This window comes from Sturnus vulgaris, chromosome 28, assembly GCF_052056855.1.
Source record: "Sturnus vulgaris isolate bStuVul1 chromosome 28, bStuVul1.hap1, whole genome shotgun sequence".
NCBI classification, from domain to species: Eukaryota; Metazoa; Chordata; class Aves; order Passeriformes; family Sturnidae; genus Sturnus; species Sturnus vulgaris.
Window position 1 is genome coordinate 1155021 of NC_142270.1, and position 24292 is coordinate 1179312.

At 59.1% G+C, this 24292-nt stretch overlaps 1 protein-coding gene across 1 annotated transcript in view; it reads left to right on the forward strand.

Moving 5' to 3' along the window:
- The first annotated feature begins 4626 nt into the window (after window positions 1–4626).
- Window positions 4627–24292, forward strand: part of TET3 (tet methylcytosine dioxygenase 3) — a 28380-nt gene continuing 8714 nt past the window's right edge. The window contains exons 1-9 of the mRNA XM_014892088.2: window positions 4627–5501; window positions 16621–18862; window positions 21018–21108; window positions 21522–21615; window positions 21997–22205; window positions 22777–22927; window positions 23248–23337; window positions 23427–23564; window positions 23907–24243. Coding sequence (XP_014747574.2) covers window positions 5484–5501; window positions 16621–18862; window positions 21018–21108; window positions 21522–21615; window positions 21997–22205; window positions 22777–22927; window positions 23248–23337; window positions 23427–23564; window positions 23907–24243 — 3370 coding nt within the window. The 5' untranslated portion in view covers window positions 4627–5483. The remainder of the gene's footprint in view (window positions 5502–16620; window positions 18863–21017; window positions 21109–21521; window positions 21616–21996; window positions 22206–22776; window positions 22928–23247; window positions 23338–23426; window positions 23565–23906; window positions 24244–24292) is intronic.

The window sequence follows — 24292 nt, forward strand, 5'->3', positions numbered from 1 at the left end:
GGGTGGGGAGTCAGCGGGGCCGCCCCCCCTCCCCCCGGGGTGGAATCGGCCTGGAAATTAAAAGTCGGGGTGACTCGCGGCTTCGCTCGGCTCTGTCCCCGCAGAACTCGGCGGTGTCCCCAGGGCGGGGGACACGGTGACCCTGGGATGTCCCTGTGGCCGGGCAGGGGGCTCCGCCAGCCCGGGCCAGCCGCCCCCTCGGCGGGGGGGAGCCCCGAAATCTAACGCTGGCCCCGGGATGGAGATGGAGAGGCACGAGGGGCTCCACAGGGAGGTGAGCGATCCCCGGCTCCCCCAACCCATCCGTCCCCCCTCTCATCCCCACACCCCCACCTTTTCGGGGTGGTTTGTGGCCCCTTTGTAACGTCACCGTGACTTGGAGGGGGCTCGTCGGGGTGGGCAGGGAAAGCCCCTCCTCGGTTGCTGGATGGGTTTGTTTTTTTTAAGGGTATTTCCGTGGGAAATGGGACTTTCTGCAGCTTTAAAGGCCTCTTTGATGCCTTAAGCCCACACTCCCCCAAAAAAATTTCAGCTCGTCCCTGGGGCATCCCCAAAACAGCGCCGCGGGACGGGTGGAACAAAACCCACCTTTAAACCGAATTCCTTGAAAATTCTTGGTGTGAAAGCAAAACGCTGCACGAAACCCACCCGGGTGCCGTCAGAGGGGAAAGGGGGTCCCCAAAAAGAAGGGGGTGGCAAGAGAAGGGGAAGGCAGAGCCGTGCCCGGGGGGAGCATCTCGGAGCTAACAAGTTGCGGCATTTTCTTCACCCAAAAAATTCCAACGCCTTCCTTCGGTACTTCTGGTTTTACCGGCCGGGGTGGTTGTAACCGGGATCTCGCATTTTGTGCCCACGCAAGAGCCAGGGAAAAAGGGAAAAAGGGGCTGGGGGGGGCCGCTCCAGCTGGGGGGTCTCCATCGTGGGAGGGAGAAACATCTGCTTGGCGTTGATTTTTGGTGCTTTCCCCCCCGCCAGGAAAAAAAAAAAAAATTGGCTCTGCTTTTTTTTTTTTTTTTTTTTTTTTTTGTGGTATCGGGAGGTGAGCGACTGCCCTGCGGCTCTGAGTTGTACCCAGCTGTTTTTTCCCTTGAAATACGGGAAGGGTGGGATGGGTTGTGGGGACGTTGGCACAGGTGGCTTGGCGAGGCAGGAGGACTTTGCCCTTGGCACAACGCCGGTGAAAACCGAGAACTGGAGGCAAAGGGTTTGTCCCCGGCGCTTTTCCAGGCAGGATATGGGGGGAACGATGATTCTTTTATTTTATTTTATTTTATTTTTTTTTAACTATTAGGATGCTGCTGGGGGCAGGGCGGGCAGCGAGCGCGGGGATCCCGCAGCAGCCGGGGCTGGTGCCGGTGGCCGGGCCGGGGTGTGCCGCAATTCCCACGTCCCGGCGTCTCTCCCGGGGTGCTTTGGCAGCCGGAGCCGGCCGGGCAGCCAGCACCAGTTCCACCAGTTCCTCCAGCCCGGCCCAGCCCGGGAGAGCCGTCTCTGCCCTCGTAGCTCTGCCTGGAGCTCCTGCTCTCCCCTTGGGGGCTGATTTCCTGCTGTGTCCCCAACCGTGAGGGTTTGGAGAGGAGGACGAGGAGGAGGAAGATGGCAGAGGTCAAGGTTTAGCTCTGCTCCCATGGCGCGGCTCTGTCAGACCCTCTCCTGCCTTCCCAGGTGGCTCTGGGTGTCTTTCCCGCTCATTTGCATAACTAATCAACGTCTTGGGCAGCCGCTCATTAGCGCGGAACACGCCAGTGTCCGCTCCAACCGAGGGAAGGATGCTCTGAGCTGTCCCGCTCAGCTTCGGCGAGCAAGCCCTGAATGAACCCCATAGAAAACCCCGTTCCCAGCAGGAATGGGCACACCAGGCCCCCAAAACCGCTTTGGTTTTGTGGTTTTGGGACGTGGCGCTGCTCAAGGTGTCCCTGGAGAATTCCCGGCGCTCGAAAATTCCCGTTCATCCTCGAAATGAGAGCCCCTAACTGAATTTGGCAGCCAGGCTCTGGGCCGAGCGCCGGCGATTAGGGATAATCTCATTTAAAGCATTACTAATAAAAGTTACTAAATTTGTCCATCTCCGAGGCTTTCCCTGGAGGATTGAGGTGGGTTTTTTTTTTTTTTTTTTTTTTTTTTCCTGCGAGCGTGAAATCGCCCCAAAACGTGTCCAGCATCTCCAAAACCAGCATGGGGCTGATGGATGGGGTGAAGGACAGGCTGGGCTTTGGCTCGTTTTCATTCGGCACATGCCGGTGTCACCTGCAGGAGTCACCGCCTGCTGGGGGCTGTCCCCGGGTAATCCGGGGGGATTCTCACCGTGTCCGTGCCTGGAAAATGGAAATATTTCCAGGCCGGGCTGTGATGTGAGCAGCTCAAAGGGCTCGGGAGCGAATCCGATGGATGCTAGAGCGGAGGAGGAGGACGGGAGGGAAGAGGCGTCTGTCGGAATTAAATCCGCACCGTGCTTTTTGCACCGAGTTCTTGCCTGGCAGAGCCGAGCCGGGCCGGGCAAAAGGGGTTTGCAACCCGGGGTGCTGCAGCGCGAGGGTGGAAATTTGGGAAAAAAACAGTTCCTGGCACCAGTTGATCCCATTTATTCCCGTGGGAGTCGCAGTGCTTGGAGCAAAGGTCGGGTCCAGACGGGCTCTTGGCTCACGCGTGGCCTTTTCGGGGAAGAAGAAGGAAATGTTGTTCCAGGGAATGTTGCAGGGATGACGATGTCAGGTCTGTGCTTGCCCTTCCACCTGGACTCGGGTTTATCCAACCTAGTGGGCATTTTATGGGTCCTCAGATCCCAGTGGAAAGCAGTTTTCCAGGGAAACCTTTGGAAATGTTGAGTTTGTAGCCGTTTTGCTGGTGATTTAACCGAGAAATCAGCTTGGAAATCAGCTTGCTCTTCCAGGAGCATCACCTCCAAGTCCGGATGGAGAAGTTTCGGGGGGAATTCGCTCTCCTTGCTCCCCTTCTTCCCTTCTCTCTTTCTCCTCCTCTACCTGAAATACTTCGTGCATCACAGGGGGACCTGCCAGCTCCAACAGGGTTTGGAAAAGCTTGGGCTGAATCCCACCAGGACTTTTTCAAGGATCCAGCCTCACCTTAACCCTTTTGCCATCTAATTCCCATGGGACAGCGCCCGCAATTCCCCCCTTTCTTCAACAGGGCCTGGATTTTGGAGAAGAAGGGGCAATAGGTCAACGTGCATGTTTTTGGAGGAGGATTTAAATGTTTCAAAGGTCTGATGTCCCCAGATTAATCCAGGGACCCGAATTAGTGATGTCCCCAAATTAATGGTGTGTCGCCAAGTTGATGAGGGCCCCAAATGATAAATGTTCCGAAATGGACCCAACCAAATTAATGGACAAACATTAAAAAGGCTGCCAGGGGTTTAATGGCAGGAAAAAAATGGAGGGAGGGGTGTAAAGAGCGTTTTGGGAGCTCCTCCGGCTGCTCTCGGGGTTTGTGGCTGCTCCCACCCCTCGTGTGGGCTGGTGCCTTAGTGCCCTGAGGGGACAATGACAAAATGACCAGGGTTTGGGGGTCCTGTGACCCCATTTTGGGGTTTAGGAGTCGCACGTGTGTATCCCTGTCCATGTCCCCCTTGTGTGCCCTCTGTGCCCCACCTGCACCCCCTTCGTGTCCCCTCATGTCCCCACATCCTCGTGTCCCTGCTGTGTCCTCCTCTTTCCCCCTTCAGTGTCCCCCACGTTTCCCCCATTGTCCCCTCTCCTGTGTCCCCCCAGTGTCCCCCGTGTTTCTCCCCGGATCCCCCCAGTGTCTCCCTGTGTCCCTCCCCTCTCGTGTCCCCTCTGTGTCCCCCCATGTCCCCGGGGTCCTTCGGTTGCTCCCACCGCCCGCGGGTCGATGCCTCAGTTTCCCGGGGTCACAGTCCCGCAGTGCCCGGCTTTGGGGGTCCCCTCTCCCCGTGTTTTGCGGGTGCGGGCTCGCGTGTCCCCCGCGCCCGCGGCCCCCCCCGTGTCCCCCTCATGTCCCCGCTCCTGCGCAGCGCAGGGAGCGGGCGGGCGGTGCCACTGCGTGGGGAAGGGGGGGGGGGCTGCGCGTGGGGGGGGAAAGGAGGAGGAGGAGGAAGGAAGGAAGAGGAGGAGGAAGGAGGAGGAGGAAGGAGGGAAGAAGAGGAGGAGGAGGAGGAGAGGGGGGGAGCAGGGATGCGGCGCTCATTCCCCCCCCCGGCTGCAGCGGGGCGGCGGTGAGGGAGCGCGGAGGAGAGGGAGACAAGATGGCTTCCTCCTGAGGGCCGGCGCCGTGCGGGGCCGGCGGGGGCTGTGGGGGCAGCGCGGGGGCAGCGGCGAGGTAAGCGCACCCCTTCCCCCCTCAAAACACTCCATCTGCACCCCCCAACCCCCCCCCCCCCAAAAAAAAACCAATCTCGCTCCGGGTTTGCGGGGCGGTGCGGGGGAGGTTAAAGCCCCCCCCCCCCCCGGTGTTGGCGGCCCCGCGGGGCCGCGAGGACAAAGCGGCGGGGCCTGGGGAGGGACACACGGCCCGCGCCACCGCCCCCGTTTTGTGGCTGTTTTCCTTCTTTTATCCCTTTCCTTTCCCTCCAGCATCGCTTGGTGAGGGGGGTGGGGGGGTGAAGGGGGGGTAGTGGATAGGGGTGGGAGGGCGATAAGCCTTAAGGTGAACCCAACCCCCCCCCCGCGCCACCCCACATCGTTATTCCTCCGTGTGCTTTCCGCCTTTATTAATCATTATTTATATTAACTCATCCCGGCCGTCCCCGAAATGTGCTGAGCTCAGAGGTGCGGCGGGGTGATGCGAACAAGGGCGATGAGGCTCCCCGCCGTGACGTCACAGTGACGTCACCCGGCCGGTGGCAGCTGTCATCCCTCGCCGTGACGAGGCCCCGGGGTCCGGCGCGGGCACCCCCTAATTTCCGTCACGGCGTGGTGGAGGTGGGCAGAAAAACCAGCTGGTCCTCCTCAGGGGGGTCTCAGTCGCCCGCCCAGGCGGCGATTTTGGTTATCCCAGTGCCAAGAGCGGTGCGGTTTGGCACTTTTGGCACCCGAGCGGCTGCGGGTGCCGGTGGCTCCGAGGGACGTCGCCGAGGTCAGGGAGAGAGCGCTGCCAGAAAAACGTGCGGCCGCCCCGAAGTTCGGAGTCGGCGGTGAGCGGCTTTTGGCAGCACGTGTTTTCGCAGGGATGGGGATGCTCCGGATCTCGCAGCCAGGGATGCGCCGGCGCGTGCGCCCGCCAACGCCGGAGCTGCCTCCGGAGCGGTGGATGCTGTGCAAAAAGATGAGAAAAAAAAAAAAAAAATAGGAATCATAGATAGAACCGGTGGCAGGTGCCGGGGCGGTGAGTTCGGCGCCGTGCCGGGTGCCGGGATGCGGTGAGAGGTTGCATCATGCTGGGAAGGGCTGGGCAGCGCCGGAGCAGAGTCCTCGCAGGTTGTTACGGTGGCCCCATAAACGAGACCCAGTCTTGGCCTTTGGCACCTCGTTAGCGTTGATGAGGTTTGTTTTTTCGGATTGCCCGACATGGACTCTTTCTCGCAGGTAATTAAGGGGGAAGGTGGCTCCGGATCTGGGGAAGGCAACATGTGCGTGTTCCCAGCATTTTGGCCTTTGCTTTGAGGGGCTTTTGCTGACCCAGCTGGGAATGGGCATGGCAAAGTGGTGGCACAATGGCTCTGGGACACATGGTTGTGCTTCGGGTCTGCGTCCCAGAAAGCCCTTGCTGGGGTGTCCTTGGTGCTGGCACACTGGGAGTGAGCGGTCTGGGGCCTCCAGTCCCCTGCCTGCATGTGCTGAAGTCCTCAGTTCCCGTCCCCATGGCACCAGGGCTCTTGGTCCTGGTTCTGCATGTGCTGCAGTCCCCAGTTCTTGTCCTCATGGGGTCCCCGGTGCCCTGTCTGCATGTGCTGGGGTGCCTAGTCCCTGTCTCCATGCCGTTGGGGTATTCACACTCCTTCCTGCATGTCCCAGTGTTCCCAGTCTCCATTCACACAGTATCAGGGTCTGTTGTCCTTTGCCTGTGTGTGCTGGGATCCCTGTCCATGTGACACTGGCATGCTCAGTCCCCGTCCTGCATGTGCCAGGGTCCCCTGTCCCTGTGGCACTGTGTGTCCTTGTCCCCGTAGCATTGGGGTTCCCTGTGGGAGTTTCCCAGTCCCTATCCCCGCTGCATCAGGATCCTTGGTACCCTGCTTGTATGCTCCAGTGTCCCCATCCCTATGGCAGTGATGTCCCTTGTCCCCCACCTGTGCATGCTTGGGTCCCTGCTCCCTGTTTCTGCAGCGTTGGCATTCCTAATCCCTTCTTTGCATATGTAGGGTCTTTTGTCCCATTCCAATGCCATCAGTGTCCCTTGTCCCCATTCCAATGCCATCAGGGTCCCCATTCCCCTGCCTGCATGTGCAGGGTCCCTTGTCCCCATTCCAATGCCATCAGGGTCCCCATTCCCCTGCCTGCATGCACAAGACTTCCTTTTCCCCATTCCCATGCCGTTGGTGTCCCCAGTCCCTTCCCTGTGTGGACAGGGCTCCCTTGTCCCCATTCCCGTTCCCCTGGGGTCCCAGTGCTCTTCCTGCCTGTGCTGGCCTCCCTTGTTCCTGTGACATTGGGGTCCTCAGTCCCAGCCTGTGCCAGCTTTCCCTGTCCCTGTTCCTGTGGCACTGGGGCCCCCATTCCCTGCCCCTGCCGAGTCCCTTGCTCCACGTGTGCTCAGGGGGTCCTCTCAAGGGGATGTCATGAATGAGCAGGTGCCAAAACCCACTGTCCCTGTCCCCTCGCTGTCCCCACTGCAAACGGGGATGGGAGAGATGCCCCCGGATCCCTCCTTGTGACACCCCCCTGCTCCCTCCTCTGCCAGCGCTTTAATCTCGCTGCTTTGAGCTCTGTGTAAAAGGGTGCCAGACCATTTCTGAGGATGAAAGAGCTTTTTTTATTTATCCCCCACTCCTCGGGCCGGCATCCAAGGGGAGATGAAATGAAACGGGAAGAGGCTGGAGGTGAAACAGCTGCGATCGGCTCCGGCCCACTCCACATCTGCCCGCCACACCACTGCCAGCCCCACAAACCCAGCTCAGCCCCAATTTTCTCCTCTGTCCCAGGGCCACAATCCCCTTTTCCTGGGCAGCAGGATGGCCTGGGATTTGCAGGCAGGGCTGTCGGAGGGAGCGGTGTCGCGGGGACAATGCAGCGTGTTTGTTTGCTACAGATAAAATGGCAGTTCTTAAGGGGGAAAAAAGAGAGCGAGAGCGAAGTGCTTCTGCACATCCAGTCGCCGCATCTTTTGATTAAATGAGATTTTGCTGTCGAAGGGGGGAGCTGGGGACCACAAGCTCCTGAGCCTGCAGTTCCCATCGCAGCCAAATGAAGGGAAAAAAAAAAATCCGAACCACCCTGAGCTCTGAAAATGCTGTTAAAAAAAAAAAAAAAAAAAAAAAAAAGGATTGGAGCAAGTTGTAAATGCTGCAGCTGTCAGCGCCGAGGCCGGGGATGCCGTGGGATGGCCGGAGGGTTTGTCACTGCAGGGCTGGCGGCACAGCCCTGCTTACCATGGCTCTGCTTCGCAGCCTGGCTGAAAGGATGGAGAAACATCCCAGAGCTGCAGCCCGCGGTGCTGGGATGGAGCAGGGAGTGGGGAGCAGGATGAGGAGCGACAGAGTGAGGGGCTCCAAAGACCCTGAGCCTCTGAGGAACCCAGTGGTGTTGCAATTAAAGCCTCTGCACTCTTAAGGCCATTGCATTGAAGCCACTGCAGTTAAAGCTCAGGCGCCTAAATCCGCACCAATTAACGCATTGCAATTAAAGCCCTGGCACTTAATTAATGCCGTGGCTGCAGCAGCCCTGCTGGCAACGCCGGCTTCTTGCAGCCATGCCAGGCATCTCCATGAGCCTCCCTGGTTGGGATGGTTGGTGTTGGAGCACACTGGGAATGGGCCGCTGGCCCACTGGGGCACACTAGGAGCTCACTGGGAGCACATCGCCTGTCCTCTGGAGCACACTGGGAACACACTGGGTTGCACTGGAAGCATCCTTCCTGTCCTCTGGAACACATTGGGAGAATGGTGCCTCCCTTCTGGATCACAATGGGAGCATACTGGGAGCATCCTGCCTGTCCTCTGGCTCACACTGGGCTCGCACTGGGAACACACTGGATCGCACTGGGAGCACACGGGGATCACGCTGGGCTCACACTGGGAGCACGCTGCCTCCCCTGCGGATCAGCCGGCGGCCGGAGCACGGAGCACGCTGCCTGCCCGCACATGGCTTTTTTTAGGTTTACAAACATGAGGGCCCCGAGCACGCGGCGCTTGCCCCCCTCCTTCCCCGTGAGTCATCAGCCCCGTCACCGGCACCGGGGCCGGGAAAGCCGGAGGCGGCGTCGGCACTTTCCCCCGTGGTGCTGCTGACCCCAGCGAGGGGGGAAAAAGAGGCAAAACCAGACTTTGTTTTTCTGTTCTTTCACCGTTCCCGTTTCCTCTTTTGGCGATCAGGATGGGGAGGGTGCGGTGGCGACAGTGGACGGTCGCGGCTCGTGGGTGGTCTGTGGTGAGGTGTTTTTGGAGAGAACACGGCGCTGGTTGGAGAGTGGGAAGAGTTGAAACGTCACTGGCTTCCCCGGCTTTCCTCATCCTTTGTCGCTTTTGTTTCTGTAATGGTGGATTAAAGGCGATACCGGCCGGTGTGGTTTTGGGGATGGGTGAGAAAAAGCTAGTGAGACCCCAAAATGTTGGCAGAGGTGTTGGTAAAAGACTCCTGGGGGCTCGGCAGTGCCGGTGAGCGTGGAGATGCCAAACCCCCGCGCTGAGCTCATCAGCTGAGGTGGCCCTGGTGACTCAGCAGTGCCGGTGCTGACTCAGCGGCCCCGGCCCCCGGGAGGCAGTAGGATAGCGGGCGAGCTTGAAATTTTTGGGTAGAAAAAGGGACTTTGTACAGCGCGCTGCAGTTTGCTGATGCCGAGCCAGCATCCATGCTGCCGGCACATTTTCCTCGCCTTTCCTGCACCTTCCTCCGGCTTTGGGAGAGGGATTTCATCCAAAGGGGTCGCGTCTCCCACCTGCCACGAGATGCTTTTCCCCACGGGAAACGGGTCGTGGCGGCGAAACCAGCTCCGGCTTTGGCAGCGGCGGCGTTTTCCCTGCTCCCAGATGGGGCAGGGCCCGGCTCCCACTCATCTCCCGGCTCCTGCCCGCCGGCCGTCGCGCCGCCGACTTGCCCGTGCTTGCCAGGTGGGAGGTGGCAGCACACACGGTTCTTCTCCTCCGCCTCCTCCTCCTCTGCCGAAGGTCGGGCTGTGCGGCGGCGTGAGGAGCCCCACGTCCCGGGGAGGGGGGGCACGGCAGCATCCCCCAGGTATGAGGGGATGGGGATGAGCTGGAGGGGAGCCCAGCACCCATGGGTGCTGGCTGGCACATCCCTGACTTGCACCTGGGGACCAGGAGGGTGCAGGGACTCCTCCTCTGTTCAAAGCAGGGGGCGAAGCCTTGAAAACTGGGGTGCAGTTTGGTCAGTACATAGCTGTGGAAAACTTTTCCTCTTGCTCCTCAAAATCTGGCTTTCCTTCCCCCGGTTTGCAGTGCACGGGGGGCTGTGGGGGCTGGAGTGGTGGGAGGGGACAGAGCCTGGTCCTGTGGGCAATGCTGGCAATGGGGCTGGGAAATTGGTCTGGAGTGGGATGGGAAATGCAGCTGGGCTGGGTGAGGGGTGAGGAGAGGCCTTTCCCACATGGCCCATGCACTTCCACTTCCTTCCCATGTGGGTCCTCTTCCTTCCCCACCCCTATCCCCTTCCTGCCTGTCCCCTTCCCGTTCTTCCCCTTGTGTCCCTTCCTCCCCATCCCCATGTTCCTTTTCTATCCCTGTTTCCCCTCCCTGCCCACCCCCTTTCTTCCATTCCTTCTTCCCTTTCCTTTCCTTTTTCACCTTTCTCTCCATTTCTCTTCCTTTCCTTCTTCTCCTTCCCTATCCTCTTTTCCCCCATCCCCTTCTTTCCCTTCTCCTTCACCTTGTCTTTCTCCTTCTCCTTTCCCTTCATCTCCTTCTCCTTATCTCCTTCCTCTTTGCCTTAAACTCCTTCCCCTTCTTCCACTTCGCTTTTCTCCTTCCTCTTTCCCTTCCTCTGCCTCCTCCCCTTCTTCTTTCCCCTCTTCCCCTCCTTCCTCTTCCCTTTCTGCCCTTCCTCTTCCCCTTCCTCTCCATCCCTCCATTCCCTTCCCGGACGGAGCATGCACGGTGATTCCGCCTTGCCAAGCCGGCCCCGGTGCCAATCTGGGAGCCGGCACGAGGGGAGCCAGCTGTGTTGAAACAAAAATAGTCCCGTGGGATTCTTTTTGTTGTTGTTTTTTTTTTTTTTCTTCCCTCCTTCTTTTCCCTTTCAAGAGCTCAGCCCTCTCCCTGACGGGGCTCCATGCTGTGCCAAGCCTTTCCCGGTGACCGCGCCAACTGGCGGCTCCCGGCCGGGCTCCGCGCCGCGCTGGGCAGGAGCAGCGTGGGGGGAACACACGAACACACGCTGGGCCTTGGCCGCGGCATCGGCTTCCCAAAAACTGCTCCAGCGGGAGGGAGTCTCGCTGGGAGCGGCTGCTGAGGCAGCGCTCGCCTGTCCGCGTTGTTGAGCGTCCCCGAGTGTCCCTGCTCCGTGTCCCTGCTCCGTGTCCCTGCTCCGTGTCCCTGCTCTGAGTGTCCCTGCTCTGAGTGTCTTTTCTTGTCCCTGCTCCGTGTCCCTGTCCCGAGTGTCCCTTCTTGTCCCTGCTCCATGTCCCTGCTCCGTGTCCCTGCTCCGAGTGTCCCTGCTCTGAGTGTCTTTTCTTGTCCCTGCTCCGTGTCCCTGTCCCGAGTGTCCCTTCTTGTTCCTGCTCTGAGTGTCCCTGCTCTGAGTGTCCCTGCCCCGAGTGTCCCTTCTTGTCCCTGCTCTGAGTGTCCCTGCTCTGAGTGTCCCTGCTCTGTGTCCCTGCTCTGTGTCCCTGCCCTAAATGTCCCTGCTGTGTCTCTGCTCTGTGTCCCTGCCCCGACTACGCCTGCTCCATGTCCCTGCTCTGAGTGTCTCCGCTCCAATTGTCCCTGCTCCAAGTGTTCTGACCCCAAGCATCTTCATTCCGAGCATTCCCCCTCCAAACGATTCCAACCCCAAGCCTTCACCGGGCATTCCTGCTTCAGACATCCCCTTGCTGAGCATTCCTGATCCCAAGAATCCTCTTCCTGAACGCTCCAACCCCAAGCATCTGCACTCTTGAATATTTCCACCCTGAGCATCCATTCCCCAACCATCCTAACCCTGAACATCCCCACCTCAAGCATCCCTTCCAAAAGGGAAAATACTTTTCCTGGAGGAAACGAAGTGGTTGGACATTGGAAAAAAATTTTTTCGCCTTGAAAAAAATCCTCCATCTCCCTCAGAAGCCCCCGGTACTGGTGGGATGCTGATGCAGGAGCTGGGAGTGGAACTATATCACATTCAACCAGCTCATCATACCCCAAAAGAGGAGGAAAAGAGGGTGGAATTGTTGCTCCAGCACAGTCCAGAGAGGAGTCGTGGCCATGGGGGTCCCCGAAAGAGCTCCTGGGACTGGAGTAAAGCAGAGCCGGGCTTCCCGCAGCGTAAATCAGCTCAGCTCCCTCGGCATTGCCGTTATTCCGGCTTTTCTTCAGGCTAAATGAGGACAGGAGTGAGCAGCTCAGCCCCAGCGCTGGGGTCAGCCGGGGCCATGGAAACAGCTTGGAAAACACGGCGGGAGAGGCGGCCGTGGCCGCCCGCAGCGGCGGGAGGCAGCGGAACCGCGAGCCAGCACCGTGGGTACCCCGGCCAGGGGGAGCCGGGGGAAACTGGGGGATGTCACTGCTCTGACTCGGCACTTGGCCTTCCCAGATTTCCTTGGATTTCCCTTTTCAGGGAGCGTCGAGTTGGATTTAGGTCATCTGCTCCTCTCCCGCTGGCAGCTGGGGGCTGTTGCTGGCTGAGGACCGGGAAGGGCTTTCCCATCTCTTGGGGTCTGGTGGTGCAGAACGGTGCTCCCCAGAAGCATCAGTGCCGTGATTCCGACAGCACTCCCGTCCGTGGCACAGCCCTTTGGTGGCACCAGCTCAGCGGTTTCTCTAGGGTCTCCAGCGCTCAGGGATGCTCAGGGCTTCCCCTGGCGGTGCCCCCAAGCCACCATCCCAACAGAGGATCCCCGGGGTTGTTGCCAGAGGAGGAAAACCACAATGCGAGTGCCGGGGCTGGCCGGGCTCCACCGCAGCGGGGCCGGCAGCCAAGCTCCCTCTTGGCTGGCCCGTGCCGCTGGCTGGCAGCAGCTCCCGCTGACCTCCGCGCCTCCCGGCCGTGCCCTCCCCACAGCCCCGGCACACGATGCCCCCACAGCCACCCTGGTGAGGCTGGGAAGGGCTCAGCATTCCACCCAGCTTCCTCCGTGCTCCTCTGCCCCCCAAATTCTCCACTTTCATTCAAATTGTGAGGGTTTTGCAGTGGGATGATGTAAAGTGTCCGTCCACTCTGTATGTGCTGAGTTGCTGCATTCTCTGCAATTCCTGACCTGTTTGGAAACGAGTTTAACAAACTTCCGAAATATTTATTTTGGGGAATCTTTGGGGCCCTGGTGTGGGGGACCAGGTGTTTTGTGAGGATGAGGGATTTAAAATCCATTTCCCTGCTGACTTTGGGTAGATTTTATTTGTTTGTTGTACCAGCAAAGGGTTGAAAGGAATAATTTGAGAAAGTGGAAAAGGAAGGGGAAAAATAAAGGGGGGAGTGAGTTTGGGACTCAGACTGTAGGGAGGATGGATGGATGGACAGGATGTCTGTCTGTCCCACCGGGGACCTCAGCTTGTCCCTGGTTTTTGGGTCTGTTTGAAGCTGCTTTGGGATTTGGATTTATAGAACTGTGGAATATCCAGGTTCCTGGCAATATAGGGGATGTTGGATGTATAGGTCACTGAATATATAGGGTTGTTGGGTATGTAGGACTCAGGAATTATGGGTTGCTGGTTGTTTAGGGTTGGTGGGTGTATGGGATTGTGGAGTATCTGCGTTGCTGGATATATTGGGTTCCTGGGTTGCTGGATGTATAAGATTGCTGATTTTATAGGGCTGATGGATATATAGGGATGCTGGATGGATAAGGTTGCTGGATGTGTAGACTTGCTGTCTATATGGACTGCTGGCCATATAGGATTGTTGGATGTGTTGGTCCCATGCTTGGGTATACAGGACTTGGATATTTAGGATTGCTGAGTGTTTAGGGTCTCTATTTATATGGGATTGTGGAATATTTAAGGTGCTGGATGTCTGAGCTGCTGGATGTGCAGGTTGGTGAGGTGTAAGATGATTATATGGGGATGCTGGATGTTTAAGTTTGCTGGACATACAGGTTCTTGGTTGTATAGGTTATATAGGGTGAGGGAATATATAGGATTGATGGATATATGGGTCACTGGATCTATAAGGGAGCAGGACCTATAGGGCACTGGGATCTGTAGGGGAATAAGATCTATAGGGGAGCAGGACATGTGACAGCAGGATCTGTAGGGCAATGGGATTTGTAGGGCAGTGGATCTCTAAGGCAGAGGGATCTCTGGGGCAGTGGATCTCTAGGGTAAGGGATCTCTGGGGCAGAGGATCTCTAGGACTGTGGATCTCTGGGGTAGTGGATCTCTAGGGCAGGGGATCTGTAGGGCAGCAGATCTCCCAGGCGGTGGATCTCTAGGACGGTGGATCTCTAGGACGGTGGATGTCTAGGGCAGTGGATCTCTAGGACAGACGATCTCTAGGGCAGACGATCTCTAGGACGGTGGGGACGGTGGATCTCTAGGGCAGAGGATCTCTCGGACGGTGGGGACGGTGAATCTCTAGGGCAGCTTTCTCCAGAGCTGTGGCCGTCTCTCCCCGCCGGGTCCCCCTCGTGCTCCCCGTGGGGATCGAGGCGGCTCTCCGGACCCGGCCAAGGCGGGCGGGCGGCAGGGCCGGCTTGGAGCCTCCACTGTCCGTCCGTCTGTCCGTCCGTCCGCCCGTCTGTCCGTCCGCCGACCGGTCCGTACGTGCGCGCGGCGCCGGCACTAATGGCTCCTGCAGCTGCTTTGGCGGGGGGCGGGGAGGGCCGGGGCTCCCGGGGCTCCCGCTCGGTCTCTCCTGGCCCGGACGGTGCCGCCGTCGCCCGCGGCTTCTCCTCCCTGCCGTGCACACGTAAGTGCCGTCCCCGAATCCGGCACCGCGCCCCCGCCGCGCTCCCCAGCGCTCGCTGCCTTACAAACCGCTCCGGACTATTCCCAGGGAGCGCAGCCCAGGCTGGAAACGCTCCAAGCCTGTGTGGTTTTGTTGTGTTTTTTTGGCTTTTTTTTTTTTCCCTTTGCTTCCGTCTGTTTAAGGCATTTAAACTGGGAGGTGGGGGGCAAATTAAAAAAAAAAAAAAAAAAAAAAGAGGAAAAACGGACTAAAAAAAAAAAAAGTTTTTGTCCTCATGGAGATTTTCTCCCCTTTTATAGCGGAGGATGCAGAAGGGGATGTGCAGGAGCAGCTAAATTAACCCGAACCATATCGCTTGGTTTTCTCTTTATTTCAGTTTATTTCCTCCCCTCCCCCTCTGCCTCCTCTCCCCAGCTTTTATCCTTTCCCGGGGTGAATGGAAGGAGGTCCAGGAGATTTGGGCAGCCAGCACTTTTTCCGAGGAAAATAGGCTAAGGGCGGAGGAACTGGGGTTCATGGCAGAGAGGGGGGAATTGCTGCGGATGCAGCCAGAGTCGATTTTTAGGGAAGAAGCTGCGAGGTCTTTTCATCTCCTAGCCAACAGGGCCAGCAACAAAAGAGGTGGATGGGAGAGCCAGGAAAAAAATTTGTTATGTATATTTATTTATTTATTTATTTATTTATTTATTTATTTGTATTTATGTGTGTGTGTGTGTGAGAGAGAGAGAGAGAGAGAGTTTTTTTCCTCCAGTGATTTGGGTAAGGCTGTGGCTTTCGGGTTAACCCTTTAGGAACAGCGGGGGATGTTTGCTCCTTCCTTTAGTTCACACGGTGGACTATTTTCCTACATTCCCAACCCGGCTCCATAACCCAATTTATGGGATGGAGCAGTCCAAGGTGCCTCCCTGGCCCTGCGGCTGATTTTTGGGGCCTTCCCTGCCCTTTCCCATCAGGTTCCTCCCTGGGGAAACCCTTGAGGCCTCTCCCCACCCGGAGCAAAACAGGTTTGCCATCATTTCCCTGGGCTGGCATCACCGCTGTGACACTTCGGGGCCACCAGCGTGTCCCCCCGAACCCTCGGAGGGGCCAGAGCGTTTATCTCCCAGGCACTTGGGGAAATCCCCTTTGGCTGGGCGGGAGGAGGAGGAGGAAGATGACGGCGTAGGAAGGACGGGCGAGGCCGGGTTTGCAAAGGAGAGCGGAGGCGTGCTGTCCCCACCCTGCTCGGCCTGCGGGGCAAGCGCTTTCTCCCCAGACCTGCCGGACTGGTCCCATCGCTCGCGGCTCCGCGGGTGCCCCGGAGGCACCGGAGCCCCTCTAAAAACCCACGGCAGCACTGGGGTGATGCCGGAGCGATCGCACTGTGCTCCTCTGGGGGTTTCCACCGCTGGGGAAAAGGTTTTTTTTTGGAAAGAGTGGTGCTGGGAGTGGTTCTTCCGAGGTTTCGCCGGAGTCAGTAGCCGCCTTATCTCTCCAGCGTGGCTCTGCTCACGCTCTCAGCGCGGAGAGTGAAGGACTCCGTGGTGCCTGAAGGGTTAAAACAGCCACACACAGGCACTTTGAACACCGGCTTCACTCGGAGCCGTAACTTTGTACTTCGGGTCTCCCCACGAATCTGAGCTGCGGATCCTTCCCACGAGCCGCCGTCCAGAGGCAGGAAACTCTGCCCACAGCCTCTGTTTGCTTTGGCACGATTTTTCCAGTGAACTTTGCTGTATTTTTAGCTTGACGGAAGCTCCCCCTGGTTATCGGCAAACAGCCCGAAATCCTCAGTGCCGAGGTGGGACGGCACCTCAGAGAACATCAAGACCCCCTCCATCCCTGGCAGAACCCCTTGGAGGGTCTTAGTCGGGGTGTCCAGCCCAGAGCTGGGGTGTTTGGCTCCCTGGGTGCCACTGCCTGGTGCTGGCGTGGCCGGGTGGTTTTGGTGTGTCCCTGGCACGCCACCGGTGCTGCCAGCAGCCGTGTTGATACAGCACTGGGTTATTTGAGGTGAAAGCAGCCCCTGGCACCGGCGTAGCCAACTCGGCGGCTTCCTGCCGTGCCGCGGCCCCCCGGCTGCTCCCGGCCAGGATGTTGGCTCATGGCCCAGCTCCAAAAACCCCCTCCTCTCCACCTTGTGCTGCTTCCTTCACTGGGGGCAAACGATGTCACCGCAGCCAAGGACACCCTCCCTGTCCCACCCTGTGCGTGTCGCGCTTGGTGGGTGATGGAAATCCCGTGAGCAATTTCGAAAGCGAGTGGCGGGGAGGGGACGTGGGTGGCATGGGGCCGCCTTCCGAGCCGAGCTGCTCCTCTCTCAGCCGGGCAGAACCCGCGTGGCTTTGCCGGCGGCGATCGCTTTCTCGCGTGGCTCTTATGCGTCTTCATCCCTCTTCCCCCGTCAGAAAATGAGACGAGGAAAGGGGAACTAAAGGAAATGGAGGGAAAAAAATAGGGTTAGGGGCGCTGGCACGTGGGGATGCTCACGAGTCTTCTCTCTCCCTCCTCACAGACAGGTTCGGCGGGCGACGCAGTTGATGGACCCAGCAGAAGCCAAATGGAAGAAGGGCCAGTTAATTATGTGGAAGAAAGGCGGCTGAACGAGGGCAGCGGGCTGAGCCTGGTGAATGGGGGCCGGCCGGAGGCGGGGGGTACCGTGCTGATGGAGCCCAGCGGGTGGTCGCCGGGCCAGCAGCCCGCCGCTGGCAAAGCCCACTTGGAAGACGTCCGGAACCTGGTGGCCTTTTCAGCGGTGGCCGAAGCCGTTTCCTCCTACCGGCTCCCGCCGCCGGGGTCGCCGTCTCTGCTGTACGAGAAGTTTGACTCGGAGATGAGCCGGGGTGGGCTGGGCACGGCAGACGGGGTGCCACGGGGAGAGGACCTGCACGCCCTCAAGGCCGCCCTGGCTTTGGCCAAGCACGGTGTGAAGCCTCCCAACTGCAACTGCGACGGCCCCGAGTGTCCCGACTACCTGGAATGGCTGGAGCAGAAGATCAAGACGGCTCTCGGAGAAGAGCTGGCGTCACCTCGGCCCCGCGCCGCCGCCATCCCCCCGCCTCCTCCCCCAGAAGGTGCTATCGACCCCCAGCCGGTGCCTGAGGCTGCCGAGCCGTGCCCGCCCGACGGCCTCCCCTTTTCCCAGAGCGCGTTGACCATCGCCAAGGAGAAGAACATCAGCCTGCAGACCGCCATAGCCATCGAAGCCCTCACGCAGCTCTCGGCCGCTCTGCCCCAGCCCGCGGGCAATGGGCAGCCCCCGCCGCCGCCGCCACCCCCCGCCATCCCCTTCGGCCCCGGCCCCCTCGGCCCGCCGGGGGCCGCGTGGCAGCGAGGGGATGAGCCCCGGTACCCTCCGGAGCCGGGAGCAGCACCTGAGCCATTTTTCGGCGCGGCGCCTCCGCGGGGCAACTTCGCGGCCACTTGGGGGCTGGAGGCCGAGGGGGCAGCGGGGGCTGGAGACCCCATGGCAGAGCTGGAGCAGCTGCTGGGTAATGCTGACGACTACATCAAGGCTGCTTTCAAGAGACCCGAAGCGACGGCCGGCAAAGTGGCAGCCCCCAAAACAGAACCCCCCGAACGAGCACCCAGCAAAGAAGCACCGGGCGGCCCCCGCTTGCCGCCGGCACCGCCGGAGCCTGACCTGCACAAGAAGACGCAGTTGGTCCTGCAGCAGCATCTCCACCACAAGCGCAGCCTCTTCCTCGAGCAAAGCCTGGCGACGACGGCGACACCCCCAGACCGGCAGAGCGGCTGGTGGGCTCCCAGCGCCCCTGCCGCGCCCCCCAAGCCCTTTGAAAAGCAGCCCAAAGAGAAGAAGAAGAAAACGCCGCCTGAAAAGCCCCCGCCGGCCAAACCTCTCCGCAAACAAGTGCAGATCAAGAAGGCGAAGCAGAAGGACTCGCAGCCGCTCTTCCCTCCCCTCTGGCAGATCAGCCTGGAGGGGTTTCGGGCGCCCGCCGAACCCCCCGCCGAACCCCCCGCTGAAGAGATGCAAACGGAGCTGCCGCCGCCGCCGCCGGCCTTCCCGCACCAGCCTCTTGCACTACCCCTGCCCGCCGCATGCCCCCTGCCACCAAACCCCCTGGACGGCGTCCCCCCGGCTTCCGACTCTCAGGAAAGGGGTGCCCCCGGCCGGGGCCCCCAAATTCACTCGGCGCCGGCGGGCTCGACTGGCTCGGAGGAAGCGCCGGCTGCCCCCCCGCCGGCCACCTCAGCTCCCATCATGGTGGATGACAAGTTGGAAGAGCTCATCCGACAATTTGAAGCCGAGTTTGGGGAGAATTTCAACTTGCCGCCTCCCGAGACGCCTGCCCCGCTCGCGCCTGGGGCTGCCGAGCTGCCGGGGGGGCCAGCACCAGCCCCGCAAGGGTCCCCCCCCGCCACCACCGCTGCCACCACCGCTGCCACCACCCCGGCTTCGAGCAGCACTCCCCAAGCCGGACCCAAAAGCATCTCTCCAGGGAAGGGGCTGCTGTCAGAGCCACCCTTCACTGCCCGCTCCCCCAAACAGATCAAAATCGAGTCTTCTGGTGCTATCACCGTGGTGTCCACCACGTGTTTTTACTCTGAGGAAAGCCAAAACCCGGATGCAGACGATGTCGACAGAACACCCACCAAGGACGAGGTACCGCTGACGCCGACCCTGAGCGGCTTTTTGGAGTCTCCGCTGAAATACCTGGACACACCGACCAAAAGCCTCCTGGACACCCCAGCCAAGAGGGCACAGGCAGAATTCCCCACCTGTGACTGTGTTGGTGAGCGAGCAGCCGTGCTGGGGGTGGTGAGGAGGGAGGCAGAGTGAGGATTGAGGGCTTTGCAGAGTGGGATTGGCCTGGGTGGATGCTGGAGCAGAGCCGTGGTGCCAGCAAAGCCCCGGGTTCTGGGGAGGTAAGGCCCTCACGTGGTGAAACCCTGGTGCTGTGGAGCTCCCTTTTCTTTCTCTTCTCCTCTCTTAGTTTTGCTGTTGGATGGAAATCCCGAGTGCCTGCCTCCGTCACCGCGGGGGTGGCACGGGTGCCACTGGCTGTGCCGAGGGGGGATTGGATGAGCAGCAAAACTGCTGGGTTTTCCTTCTATTTAACCTTAACCAGCTGAATCCCATGAATCCATGGTGGTCCCAGTGCCAAAACCCACCTAAACCTCCTTTCACCTGGCTATTCCTGGTATTTTCAGCCAAATTAGCTGTTTCAGGTTGCTTTGAGTAACCCAAACTTTGGCTTGATGCTTGTCACTGGAGAAATACTTGCTGCTGGGGTGCTGCCTTGTTTGCTGGCCAATCCAACTGGGATGCATTGAAAAATCACCAAATTCTCAGATTTTGGGGGTTTTTTTTGTGTGGTTTTTTTTTGGTTTGTGTTGGCATTTGTTAGGCTTTGCAGTAAGTGCTAGAGAATTCCTACCCAGTCCTTTTAGTCCACCTCCATCTGAGTGTGGGGAGCTGGATATTCCCTCCCTTATATTTAGACTGGACCTATGCACTCCCCTAGGAGCAGCAGGGTGAGGATTTGGGGCATCCAGCTGGAAAAATGACCCCCTTACTGCTGGAAGAGGAGGCCCTGGGCTAAGCATAAGCTGCACGTTATTAGTGGGGTTTCTGATTATTAATTTATTTGCTTGTAAATGGCAGCAGGAATGAACCCAAACTCTATAGAGAGGAGGGAAAGCTTTCCTAAAGCTGCTCAAACCCAATCTGCCATGAAAAGATTTGTTTAGGGGCTGGGAGAGGGGGGATTCCCCCCCTTCCACTTCTCTGTTTTCTCTCAGGAAAAGCTGTGGGAGAAAGAAATGCAGCAGGAGCTGGGCTTGGTGCTTTATTGGGCTCGGTGCTGTTGGAGGCTGTAATAAAATGAGCCTTTTCCACGTGTCCTGTATTGATCCCTGTCTGGACAGCTGCAGCCCAGCTGAGCCCGGCTTTCTCCTCAGCCTGGCTCCTGGCCAGCTGGACATGAGGGGAATGAAAATTAGGGCAGTGAAGAGCAGAGGGATGCAAAGACAGACCAGTCCTGGACGTGGTGCTGGGCACATCCCAGCCAACAGCGTTGGAGCACCCCCGTGTGTGTGCCAGAGGGATCCACCCTGCCCCCTGGGACTGTCTGGGCCATCCATGGCTTCCCACACCGGCTCCTTCGTGCCCTGAAAGCCCCCAGGGGTTTGTTGTGTGAGGGGGGTGTTGGTTGCAGTGCTGTATCCCAGTGTCCTTCTCCTGAAGCCCCAGGGTCCTCTTCTGGCAGCCCCTGGATCCTCCTGCAGCTCCAGCATCTATCTCCTGTAACTCCAAGATCCTCCTGTAGCACCAGTGTCCTTATCCCATAGCCCAAATCCTTCTCCTATGGCCCAGATCTTTCTCCTGTAGCCCCCTCATCCTTTTGCCTCTCCCCCATGCAGCAGCTCCTTCCTCATATGGGCTCAACCAGCTCAGGGCATCCCATGAGCATCCCCAAATCCTCTGGGAAAAGCTTGAGGCAGGCAGCAATAACTTCCTGCCCCCACATCCTCCTGTGATGGCTTTGGCAGTGTCCAGCTGGGCTGGTGGCTGGGAGAGGTTCTGGACGGGAGCCCTGGGTAGGAGCTGGTGGAGAGCAGGGGATCCAGGATGAAGTTTGGAATCTGAATTTCCCTCTCAGCAGAGCTCCAGTGGCCAGAGCAGGTTCCCATGGTCACGGCCAGGGTGCTTGGAAGGGCTGTGGCTGCTCAGGAGTGGGTGTTGATGGGTGAGGGTCCATTCCCCAGCAGCATTTCAGTGCTGGCAGAATCTTCCAGAGCAGGGAATGAGGAGTTGCTGTTTAACAAACCCTTGATTGTTGATGCAGAAGAGCTCAGTTTGAGGGAATTGGGGTGTTTGGAATCCTTTGGGGCAGCCGGCAAAGGTGCAGACCCCAAAATCTCTGTTCCCCACTCCCATCTCTGCAGAGCAAATCGTGGAGAAGGATGAGGGGCCATACTACACCCACCTGGGCTCGGGGCCCACCGTGGCCTCCATCCGGGAGCTCATGGAGGAGCGGTAAGAGCCCCTCAGCACGGGGACAGCAGGGGGCTGAGAGTGTGGGAGGGGCTGGGGTCCTGTCAGGGCACTAGAGACTTGAGAGGGTGAATGGGGTCCTGTCAGGGGAGTGGAGTCCTGTCAGGTGAGTGGGGACTTGAGAGAATGAGTGGGGTCCTGTCAGATGAGTGGAGTCCCGTCAGGGTGAGTAGGGACTGGAGAAAGTGAATGCGGTCCTATCAGGTGAAGTGGGGTCCTATCGAGAGGGGGCCTTGGAGAGTGAGTAGGGTCCTGTCAGGGGAGTGGGTGTTTGTGAGGATGAGTGAGTGTTTGTGAGGGTGAATGGGGGCTCCTGAGGGTGAGTGGGGCCCGTGAAGGTGAGTGGGGCTCTCATACATGTGGGGGCTGTGGGGCTGACGGCCGTGCCCCTGCAGGTATGGCGAGAAGGGCAAGGCCATCCGCATTGAGAAGGTCATCTACACGGGCAAGGAGGGCAAGAGCTCCCGGGGCTGCCCCATCGCCAAGTGGGTGAGTGCCTTTCATCCCCCTTGCAGCCTCCCTGAGCTCGTCCCCTCCACGCCTGGGGACCAGCAGTTCCCCCGCTGGTGTGGCCACAGTGGGCAGGGGAGGGCTGCTCGATTTGTGGCTGGAAAGGAGGAAGTGAGACAAATTCCTTGGGGCTTCCCAGCCTCGGCACCTGTGGAACGGCGTGGCCAGTGCCAGCAGCTCCCCCCAGCCTCCCAAAGCCCCCGGGGTGAATGCAGCCATGGGAACATGCCCAGCTCTGCCCCCACACACCCCACAGGGCACTGGGGAAGGCATCCAGGACACCCAGGACCCACCTGTGGGATCCTCCCCAGCTGGGAGGTGTTTGTTGGAGCAGTCTGACTTGGCTCCTCTGTTTCCCAGGTGATCCGCAGACACAACCAAGAGGAGAAGCTGCTGTGCCTGGTGCGGCACCGGGCCGGCCACCACTGCCAGAACGCCGTCATCATCATCCTCATCCTGGCCTGGGAGGGCATCCCCCGCACGCTGGGGGACACCCTGTACCAGGAGCTCACCGACACCCTCACCAAGTATGGCAACCCCACCAGCCGCCGCTGCGGCCTCAACGACGAGTGAGTCCCACTGCCAGCACTGCACGGCCCGGGCTGGGGAGATGGGGTGGGGGAACGGGGGGTGGGAATGAGGAGTGGGAATGGGGGGTGGGAATGGGGGGTGGGAATGGGGCGTGGGAATGGGGGGTGGGAACAGGATGTGGGAATGGGATGCAGGAATGGGATGAGGGAATGGGATTTGGGAACAAGATAGGAGAACAAGATGCAGCAATAGGATGTGGGAATGGGATATAGGAATGGGATGCAGGAACGAGATGCACAAATGGGATGTGGGAATGGGATGTAGGGACGGGATGCAGGAACAAGATGCAGGAACGAGATGTGGGAATGGGATGTGGCAATGGGATGTAGGGACGGGATGCAGGAACAAGATGCAGGAACGAGATGTGGGAATGGGATGTGGCAATGGGATGTAGGAATGGAATGCAGGAACAAGATGCAGGAACAAGATGCAGGAATGGGATGCGGGAATGGGATGTGGGAATGGGATGCGGGGTCCCTCCCATTCCCAGAGCTGCCAGCACTGTGTGGCACTGGTGGCTGATGCTCCTGCTCCGTGTCCCCCCCACAGCCGGACCTGTGCTTGCCAGGGCAAGGACCCCAACACCTGCGGGGCTTCCTTCTCCTTTGGCTGCTCCTGGAGCATGTACTTCAATGGCTGCAAATACGCCCGCAGCAAAACTCCCCGCAAGTTCAGGCTGGTGGGAGACAATCCCAAAGAGGTGGGTGATATGGGTGGAGTGGGGTGGTTTGGAGCTCCTTTCCTCTTAGGATTCTGAAAATAGGATTTCTTGTGGGATTTTTTATGGACTAGAGAGATGAGGAAGAGAATGGGGCCTCTATAGAAATCCCAGGGAAGAGCCAGAGGGTCGAGCAAGTGAAAGCACAACAGAAAGTGAGGCTGGAGGTTGAACAGCCAAATCCTCACAAGGAATTTAAGCCACGTGCTTTGTGCTGTGGTGGATGTGGTGGGAAGTGTTGGGTGTGGTGTCTGTGGGCTCTGAAACCCCTGGGTAAAATCCTCCTCTTTTCCCTACCACAGGAAGAGCTACTCCGGAGAAGCTTTCAGGACTTGGCCACTGAGGTTGCTCCGCTTTACAAGAGGCTGGCGCCACAAGCCTACCAAAACCAGGTCCTGGTCATCCCATCCCTCGGCAACAGTGGCCACACAGCTGGAATGGGTGTTGGGGGATTTTGGGTAACCAGCTCCTCCTTCCACAGGTCACCAATGAGGATGTAGCCATCGACTGCCGGCTGGGCTTGAAGGAGGGGAGGCCATTCTCGGGAGTGACAGCGTGCATGGACTTCTGTGCTCATGCTCACAAGGACCAGCATAACCTCTACAACGGCTGCACTGTGGTAAGCACGTGCCAGGCAGGGCTTTTCAAGGTGCTCCCCCCTAATTTGGGATGCTCCTGTTTGAGGGGCTCCATCCCCAGCTGTCCCATCCGTGTGACTGCATGTCTTTGCTGTGGGCACATCTCACATGAGCTGCTCAGGTCTAACAGGGACCAGCACCTAATTTTGTTCAACCCAAACCCCATGGGAGGTTTCCAAATAGCAGCTGGGGACCAGAGCAGGCTGGGGGGATGCCAGGCTGCTTGTGGCTTCACATCAGTGTGGGGAAGAAGTGGGAGGTTTGGCTTGTCCAGCACAGGCCACATCCATCAGCATCCCACTGAGAGCACCTGCTCTGGCCAGGTCTGCACGCTGACGAAGGAAGACAATCGTGTGGTGGGGAAAATTCCCGAAGATGAGCAGCTGCACGTCCTCCCCCTCTACAAGATGTCCAGCACGGATGAGTTTGGCAGTGAGGAGAACCAGAACGCCAAGGTGGGCAGCGGGGCCATCCAGGTGCTCACGTCCTTCCCCCGCGAGGTCCGCAAGCTGCCTGAGCCTGCCAAGTCCTGCCGGCAGCGGCAGCTGGAAGCCAGGAGAGCTGCTGCTGAGAAGAAGAAGCTGCAGAAAGAGAAGCTGATGACGCCAGAGAAGATAAAGCAGGAAGCACTCGAGCTCCCCACCCTCCAGCCAAATGCAGGTAACGGGGGCAGAGGTGAGGTCCTGCCACCCTGAGCCGCCCGGAAAGC